At 42.1% G+C, this 9,346-nt stretch overlaps 1 protein-coding gene across 2 annotated transcripts; it reads left to right on the top strand.

The window, feature by feature from the left end:
* The first annotated feature begins 3,562 nt into the window (after nucleotides 1-3,562).
* Nucleotides 3,563-9,338, top strand: c7b (complement component 7b). Of its 2 annotated transcripts, none has more exons than XM_055874247.1 (17): nucleotides 3,563-3,854; nucleotides 3,940-4,001; nucleotides 4,094-4,169; nucleotides 4,279-4,447; nucleotides 4,603-4,750; nucleotides 4,959-5,097; nucleotides 5,200-5,328; nucleotides 5,433-5,676; nucleotides 5,788-5,901; nucleotides 6,117-6,283; nucleotides 6,393-6,621; nucleotides 6,804-6,975; nucleotides 7,122-7,209; nucleotides 7,328-7,460; nucleotides 7,957-8,145; nucleotides 8,282-8,378; nucleotides 8,500-9,338. In XM_055874247.1, the coding sequence occupies exons 1-17, from the start codon at nucleotides 3,849-3,851 to the stop codon at nucleotides 8,801-8,803; spliced, it is 2,466 nt and encodes an 821-aa protein (XP_055730222.1). In that variant the 5' UTR covers nucleotides 3,563-3,848; the 3' UTR covers nucleotides 8,804-9,338. The 2 variants fall into 2 exon arrangements, with proteins under 2 accessions (XP_055730222.1, XP_055730223.1); XM_055874248.1 differs by having other exon boundaries at nucleotides 3,567-3,854; nucleotides 4,279-4,420.
* Nucleotides 9,339-9,346: the final 8 nt, after the last annotated feature.

Genomic DNA, 9,346 nt, shown 5'->3' with positions numbered 1-9,346 from the left:
ATGTTATCATTTAATTTAGGATTCCATCAACACCACAGGCCTTTCTGAGTTGGAGAGTTTGTATTTTGTCCTGTAGTTCATTCAATGTAAGTGGAGAATCCAGTGTATTCTTTTTGTCTTTAATTGCTGATTCTAAGATTTGTAATTGATCATGTCTATGTTTATGCTGTTTGTTCTTTGTTATAGAGCTAAAAAGATTGGAAAAATGGTTTATCCATCCATCTCCATTTTGGATAGATAACTCTTTGTGTAGTTGTTCGTTTAGTGTGTTCCAATTTTCCCAGAAGTGGTTAGATTCTATAGATTCTTCAATCCCATTGAGTTGATTTCTGACATGCTGAAGGCATAGGCACAGGTTTTCTCAGTCTCTGTTTTTGCTTGGAAAGGTTTCTCAATTTCTTTCTTAGGTTTTTGCATTCTTCATCAAACCATTTGTCATTGTTAGGTTGTCTGGAAGCTGAAATGTCAAATATACTGTTTACACTCTTAGAAAAAAGGGTTTCAAAACGGTTCTTTGTGGATGGACAGGGTTCTACCAATAACCGTTTGGATCAGAATAACCCATTTTGGTAGACAAGGGTTCTTTGTAAGGCAAAGGGTTCTACCTAAAACCTTTAACATCCAAATAACCCTTTTTTGAAGAAAAGGTTCTTTGATGATTCTTTGGAAGGCGAGAACGATTCTTTGGCAGGCAAGAAAGGTTCTACATAGAACCATATAGAATATTTCCCAGCATGCCTTATTGCAGGTAGATTCTCAGAATTGCTTGTTTTGCTGTAATATCACATTGATTGGTTGATACATTTGATGCTACACAAAGATAAATAACATACAGTTTTCTAAACTAATCCAATGTGATGGAGTTATTGCATCCGTTAATGAGATGGTCTTCCCTACCCTGGCAGTCATTCTGTATGCAAGTTGTGGGTGATTAAAAAAGTCTGGCTTGATTCCAATAGGAATTACACATCACTTTGCAGGCCAGTATTATGCGACTATGCAAAATGTGTACAAAAATGTCTATGTAAAATTTCAATGTAAAATGCATGTGTAGCAGACAAACTGTAAAAACAAACAAGAAACCTGTCCTCCGAAGAGGGTGGATGGGTTAATAATAATAAAAGAAAAAAAGACACAAAAAAGACAAGTCTTTGGACTCTGAAATCGTTCCCCGTAGTTCGGAACTGTTTTCTGAAGTGCAACACTACACTGCCCTCCAGTGCCCCAGTTGAGTGCCTTTTCAGCTATGGTGGAAACCTGTGTACCTCTCAGCGAAACAGGATGTCTGATGCTCATCTACAGCATGTCCTCTTGCTGCAATACAACAGCAATTTCTGCCTTCAATCATCTCAGTAGGCTAGCTTCAGAATAGGCCTACTGCAATGCCATGTCTGATATGTGGGTTTATTGCACCTAGTTGCACTTTTTTTTGCTTAAGCTTAAAAAAACTACTTGGTGGACTAAATGTGTGATTACACTGTGCATATTGTAAAAACATTTTTTATTCATATTTCTATTTCTCATGTTAGTCATTTAGCAGACGCTCTTATCCAGAGTGACTTACAGTAAGGAGTGCATACATTTTCATACTTTCTTGTAATGGTGTCCTGTGGGATAAGTGTTTAGCACCATCCATGTTGCTGTGTTACTTAAGCCCTTACCTATACATGGTTTTAACATGTTTCCTTTGTCCTGCACATTTTTAGACAGGTGTACATGATTCAAATACACATTGTGGTCTGACTGTGATCAGATCTTATAGGTGTAAATGGACAAGATCAGGATGAAGGATGCATTTTAGAGGCAGGTATACAGGGCTTAAATACATTTTTTGTCACAATGTTTTGTGATGTGTTCTAATGTGGCTCTGCTTAGTGGCTCAAACATCCTGCAATAAATGTTGTTAAATGGGTAATTATCATTTTTTTCTTGTTATGTGTTTATGGGTGAAGTAATCCAAAAGTAACTGAAAGTAATCAGATTACGTTACTGAGGCCAGGTCATCTAAAATGTACATTACTGATTACAATTTTATACAGGTAACTAGTAACTGTAATGGATTACATTTAAAAAGTAAAGTACCCAACCCTGAGTATGGGGACCTGGCCAACTGGATGACCACGGTATGATCATGTGTCTCTTTGACGCTGCTGGCCGATCGTAGGACTACATGTGTGTAAAATGAATGTTTAAACATGTATTCTCTCTCTTCATTGCCTTCCACAGGGAAAGATGGTGAAGGGAATGGGAAGGATTATGGACCTAGTGGCCAGTGCATGAACCAAAGTGGTGGTGACCATGGAACATTCTGCTACGGTACACAAGTACCTATGGTACTTCATACACAATACTTTTTACCCTATACTAGTGTACCTAACCTAATACACTATATGGTAGTAGTGTACCCTATTCTAAATACTATATTAAAAACTTTCTCCCTCCACTCAACGGAGGGCAAGCATAAAATCCTGGAGGGTTGTACTCTGCACTGTGTTAATAGGGTGATCACTGAAAAGGTGAGCTTTCTTTAACTTGACTTCTGCAGGCAGTGTCAATCCCCTCTCCCTGTATGCACTCTGTCACTCACTCTCTTTTCCTGTCACCCTCTGTCTCCCAGGCAGTTTTATGATATTGAAAAGACCAGCGGCTTCAATCTTATAGAGATATGGGAGGGACTGAATCCTGATGACATCAGAGTATGCACTGGCACAGACTTTGCTGTCAGTTTGACTACCATGAAAAGCCTATCCTTCATCTCAGCTGATGAATCATTAAATAAGCATGCTGACTCATCCATACAAATAATATCAACACTGAATGTTCTGTGCTTCCATTATAATGCATGACGCATAACTCGTTGATCATTGTTTGTGTTTATCTTGTTTGTGTTTACACCACATCACTCTGGGAGAGAGGAATACATTAGTGAAAGAGAAATACTATATGTTTAAGATGGCCAGGGCCTGCAGGCTTGGTGAAGGTATTGACCAGTGACAGCAGAGAGGATAACAGGGAGTCAGTGGGCTACAATGTGCCCACGGCTTACAACAGATTCAGCCTGTTGAAGAATACACTGCACTGCAATGACTGGTCATTCAAAAGCTGTATATTTGATGTTATTAATGTCTGATTGTTTTTATTTTAAAATGACACCTATAACTACCTCTAATAAGAATCTGTACTTGAGTTTTTCAGTAAAATGTGAAACTCTAAAGCTAAAAACATACAATTGTTTTTGTTCAGTATGGGATGATAACTCCCTGTCAGCTGCTGTATTGTGTCTGGTTGATGTCATACATTACATACACATTTGCTTGGGAGCAACTGGAGTAGAAAAACCCATACAATTTGGCTCTACTAACTTGGGTAAATACAGGCTTGTGACCTTTGCACCAGTTGTGTGGAGCAGAGAGACTCATCCTGGAACAACAATGATTGCGCAACTCCCTCCCAACTCAGAAACAAAGTCCCAGTGTGTTTGAACAAAAACACTTTTATTTCATGATTGTACATGCAGTATTAGCTAATACCATCACAAAAACCTTGACACCACCTATACCTTTGCTACAAATGAATAAAAGCCCATGGCAAAATGGATAGAAATATACTGATTAGGTTTGTTGCTGGCACAGGGCTACAAGGCCCCCATTAATTACGCATCAAGCAAGGGAGGGGGAAATGGGTCCTTATTGTTGTCTGGCTGCGGGAAAGAACATGAGTGTTTCTCCAGTGTGGAATGTCCTGAACTCTGGGTGCTGTTGAGTAAGCTCTCTCTTCACTGGCTATATGAGCTGGGCTCACTGTGCTGGGCCAAAGGAAAAGACCTGTCTGTCTCTGTGGTGTGCATTATGAAGGTAAGGAGTTCTCACTTATCCTCTCAACATGAATGATGATTACTATAACTCTATCTGACCATGTGAATGTCATTATTTCTCCTAGCTGAACTTGGATGTAACTCTGTCCTGTCTGACTCTGTTACTCTCCCTTCTCCCTCACATTTGGTATGTACTGAGAACCTGAATGTCTCATTCATGGTTGACATTTACCATTCAACGTAAAAGCTGAACATGATTGTCTCCATCCGTCCACTTAGCTGTGAGCGCCCTGTGAACTGCAGATGGGGACTTTATGGGGAATGGTCTGAATGCGATGGCTGCACAAAAACACAGGTACACACAGTCAATCACACGCACACACTTAATTGCATGGACTTCAAGAAAATAAGGTATTTTTAAAAAACTTGCATGTATTAATATGATGTTTTCTGAATATTTACAGGTCCGCACACGGACTGTTGAAGTGTTTGCCCAGTATCAGGGCAGTCCATGCTCTGGGGAGGCTTCTCAGAGTCAAGAGTGTGTCCCCAAGAAAGGATGTCCCTTGGGCATAGGCTGTGGAGAAAGGTTCCGCTGTTCCGCAGGTTCTTTTTCAAATCCACATGAAACCAGTAAAAATAAGACATTTTTGTCTATTTGTGCACTGTGTACTGAATTAGTGTATTGTTTAGTATGTGTATTTTCATCTCATACAGGTGACCGATGTGTATGTATGTGCATATATGATTCATAAACGACAACAACAACATATGTATGTGTATCTTAGGACAGTGTGTGAGCCTCTCTCTGGTATGTAACGGAGACCAGGACTGTGAGGAGGGCGGGACAGACGAGAGACACTGTGATGCTGACAACAGCCACTATGTGTGTGACCTGGACAAGACTCCTCCCAACTCTGACCACACTGGCAAAGGGTAGGCACGCCCCCCTCTATCACTAACATCATATGACATGTGTAGTACAACACATCTTGCAAATTTGATGTGATGAGTTTTGCTTGTGTTTTTCTTAATGGTCACTTTGCATTGGCTATACTGTATTTCCCAACATGTTGATGTGATAATCCAGTGTTGAAGATGTGCAGATAGGTATCCGAGTTATGGTTTGTATTGTCCCCTGTAGGTATGATGTGCTGACAGGGAAGTTCAGGTCTGGTGTCATTAACACACTAAGCTTCGGAGGGCAGTGCAGGAAGGTTTTCAGTGGAGACCACAAGACCTTCTACAGATTGCCTCAGAGTATCCTCAGGTACACCTTCCAGGTGAGCTATACTATACTACATGGGACTGCAGGTTTGGTTTAGTAACAGGTAGTAACTTACTGGTGAAGGAATACAACTACAATCTGTGAGATCTCTTCCTAGGTGGTGGTTGAGAATGACTTCACCGATGAGGCCTATGAGAGCTCCTGGTCCTACATGAAGCACATCCAGGACAATGCCTTATGGGGACATGATCGCCGCACTTTTCACACAGAGCTCAACAAAGACAAGGTGACTCACTGAGACTATAGCTGGTTGATGACAATATAGCCCTGCGTGAGTATATAGAGTATGATGGTTAGGTCTTATATGCGTGTGTCCCTCTCTTCTGCCAGTCTCACAGGCTGCTGATCATAAAGAATCAGGTGGAGCTAGCCCAGTTCCAGAACACCGTGCCCCAGTACGTCACTCTGGCTGAGGGCTTCTGGAAGGCGCTGTCCTCCCTCCCAACCACGTACAGTTACTCAGCCTACCGCTCCCTCCTGCAGACCTATGGCACCCACTACTTGTCAGAGGGGGCCCTGGGGGGCCAGTACCAGGCCCTGCTGGAGTTTGACAACGAGGCCCTCAAAGAGACCAGTGAGTAGGACCCCTTTCTCACCAGATAGAGACACATAACTGTTAAATATGGTATTCAATGTATTGAATACATTACACATTCTTTTTGATTTCCTCTTTCTCTGATTAAAGGCACAACAGATACAGAGTACCAACGGTGTGTTACAAAGAAGAAGCGCCGCTTGTTCAGGAAAAAGGTCAAAACCACATGTGAGAAACTGGTGGACTCTCTCAAGACCTCTAAAGGTAGGTCCTACAAGTTTCTATGTCACCCTTAGTAAACCTTATATACACGGTATGCACCACGAGTTCTACAGTGAATCAAAAACAACACAGTAGTAGAACATATCAACTAGTCTGAATTGTTAAGAATAGAAAGGTACTGAATTGAATAGGTCTGAATTGACAATAACAGATGCATTGTATGTAATCACCTCTGCCAACCATGATCCTGTCTGCAGAGTATAACAACAACAAGCTGCCTATTAAGACCAATGTCATCGGTGGAGACACATCCTTCATAGCTGGCCTGAGTGTCCTGGACCTGGAGAACCCTGAGGCCAATGGACAAATGTATGACAAGTGGGCCCGCTCTGTCAAGGACTTCCCTCAGGTCATCAACATGAAGGTAGCATAATCACATATATCTCATATAACTATAAACTTTTTAGTCAATTTATATCATATTTTTTGGAATGCCATCATGTTATGCTGTATCGTGTCCATCCATATTGTAGCTGCGGCCTCTGTATGAGCTGGTGAAGGAGGTGCAGTGTGCCGGGCTGAGGAAGCTCCATCTGAAGAGAGCTACAGAGGAGTACCTGGCAGAGGAGCATCCCTGCCACTGCCGGCCCTGCCACAACAACGGGCAGCCCCTGCTGACTGGCACAGAGTGTAAATGTGTCTGCAGGCCTGGTACCTCGGGTCCTGCCTGTGAAAGTGGCACTGTTATAGGGGAGCAGCCAGGTAAAACAACCTAAATTGCTCACTTCCTGTACTGACTTGTCCACTGACACTGTCTTGTTCCTACAGGCCCCTTGCCTCTGACACTGAGCCAGCAAGATTTCAGATCAATGTATGATGTTGTTGTACATTTATCCATAATGATTGACTTATAAATGGGATATTTTGGCTTTGTCTTTTATAAGGGGTGATCCATGGGAGCTGGAGCTGCTGGTCGTCATGGGGATCTTGTTCTCAAAGTCAAATGTCAAGGTCTAGGACCTGCACTAACCCTGCTCCCCGGCGAGGGGGCCTCCATTGTGTGGGGCTGCCCACAGAACATACTTCCTGTGAAGAGCCAGACCTACAACATTTACAGTGAGGAAACTTGACCTCTCACCAAATATGCTGTGTACAACAAGCACACCTTAGCACAGTAGCTACAGTTACAATAACCTCAGTAGACTTGACCAGTTGCCACATCTGCTTCAGAGTATGGGGGTTGACTGTGTGTTTATCTGCAGGATGATGGAGCCTCAGTGTTTTGGTCTCTCTATAAGTCCACCAAAGGCATGTAGAGCCCCGCCAGCCCTGAGGAATGGCTTTGTCCTGGTAATGGTCACCTTTCCATTCCTGTTATCTATTGCAAAATTCAATAACCTTCAAGGAAGTGTGTGTGAATTTGTCTGCTGTTTGTTGTGAAAAAGCATCAATGTGTATTTGTATCTAGAGCCCCAGAGATGTATACCTTGTAGGCAGTAAGATTGAGTACTCCTGCATAGAGGGCCACTACATCACTGGAGAAACTGTGGCTGAGTGCACTGACAACAACAGCTGGACCAGAGGACCATTGGAGTGCAAGAGTAGGTACTCAAAGGGTTAACTTTTTAAGACACTGAGGTTGGATCTGACTCCCTCAAACCACAGAGTTTCTAAACTCAGAGGCGCAACATCGCAAAACTTCCCGGGAACGCTTGCGAAGCAGACCAGGCTGGAGTTTGGGGTTTGAGAAGTCAATGAGAGAAGTGAACAATTCTTCTTTAGATGTTAATTTTCTCAAAATATAAAGGCACAACCTAGATTTGAGACAAGGTCTTAAGTAGTTGAACATGTTATTACTCTGACTTCGTAAAAGTGACAAGCTGACCCATTTTCATTTTCATGCCATTGATTTGAGAGACTGCACATGCACAGCTTGGCGCGAGACAACAGTTAGACCTAATTATGAGTTTCTACGCATGAGCTTAGCTAGCCAACGTCGCCATGACATTGCCAACAAGTTTGATCGGGGATTTCTATTGGAGAAGCAGTTTTAGCCTATCTTCATACTGTACTGTCTTTGCTCAAACTCTATTCTAGGTGCAACATGTGATGTTCCGTCCCTTGAGAATGATGTCACAGGCACGCCTTGGAAAGTGATCTATCAAATTGGGGACAGTGTGTCCCTGTCCTGTCCTGTGGGGATGATGAGAGAGGGCATGGCAGAGATCATCTGCAGCTCCAGTCTGCAGTGGTCTCCATCCCCAGACAGCATAAGGTGCAGAGAAGGTAAGAGATCCAGAGATTCAACTGCTACATGGGAATCAAGAAAGCAAATTCTTACCATCTTTGCTCTGAAATTAAATGAGGAGGCATCCCATTCCATTAAATATTAATTTTGATGTGTTTATTCTGTGTGTGGCAGTGCCAAAGGGCCCCACCCCTCCACTTGGCTTAAACTGCAAACTATGGGAAACACCAGGAAAGAGTCAGTGTGTGTGTAAGCTTCCATACCAATGCCAGTGAGTATTTCAACTGCAGTCTTTTCACATTTATTGACTTTTGACAGGGTAATACAACTAAGTATATACAACCCACTGGAAATAAACAAGATATTTGAATCTGATTATTTTTCTCTTCAAGGCCATCCCTGCAGTTATGTGCCACCCTCCACACAGGCAGAACAAGTAAATTGGGCATGTGTCAACTTGGAGCTCTGCAGTGTCTGGGGCGGAGCTTCAAGCTGGTGAAGGACAGTGATTGTGATTGGTCGGATCAGGGGCTCACTTCCTGCCAGGAGGAGTGCTTTGACACGTCTGTCCAGCTCTGTGTCAAACTACCAGACAGTGCTGTTGCTGTGACAATGTCAGAATGTGAGGTGGGGGCTCGGAGGTGCCAGGGGGAGCAGTTTGATGTGGTCAGCATCAAGGCCTGTTCTGCACTTTAAAGCATGATTCTTAATCCATAATTGTAATGTTGTTTTTTACATAGAAGAGAGTAGTCCCTTATATTCTAATAAAGTGTGCATCAAGGTAGAGCTATCCATTTTCTACTCTACATGGTAATGGAGAGAACTATGCCACGAAGCTTTTGACTTCAGACAACTTTTTTGAACTTCCTTTATTGGTTGAAATTTGGCCATAGAATCAATGAACGAAAAACACGTATTTTCAATGTCTGTAAATGACACCTTGTCAACTTCTGTAAAATATGTATTTTATCTTTCATTCAGCACCTAAAATGCACCTGATTTCAATGTCTGGATAGTACGTATTTTCAATGTCCGGAAAATACGTATTTTTGACGTCCGTATAAGATGTATTATAACCTTTCATTCAGTACCGGAAATGCACATTATGTCATGTCTGGAAAATATGTCTAAAAGATGACTGGGATTGTTGCAAGTTGTAAATAAAAGAGCATTAGACAAAAAAGGTTACATTTTTGTTAATTTCAATTAAACGCTACGTTGTGACACAATAGAGTTGAT

This window comes from Salvelinus fontinalis, chromosome 21 (assembly GCF_029448725.1).
Source record: "Salvelinus fontinalis isolate EN_2023a chromosome 21, ASM2944872v1, whole genome shotgun sequence".
NCBI classification, from domain to species: Eukaryota; Metazoa; Chordata; class Actinopteri; order Salmoniformes; family Salmonidae; genus Salvelinus; species Salvelinus fontinalis.
The sequence above is the reverse complement of the archived record's forward strand: the minus strand, read 5'-3'. Positions and strand labels throughout refer to the sequence as shown.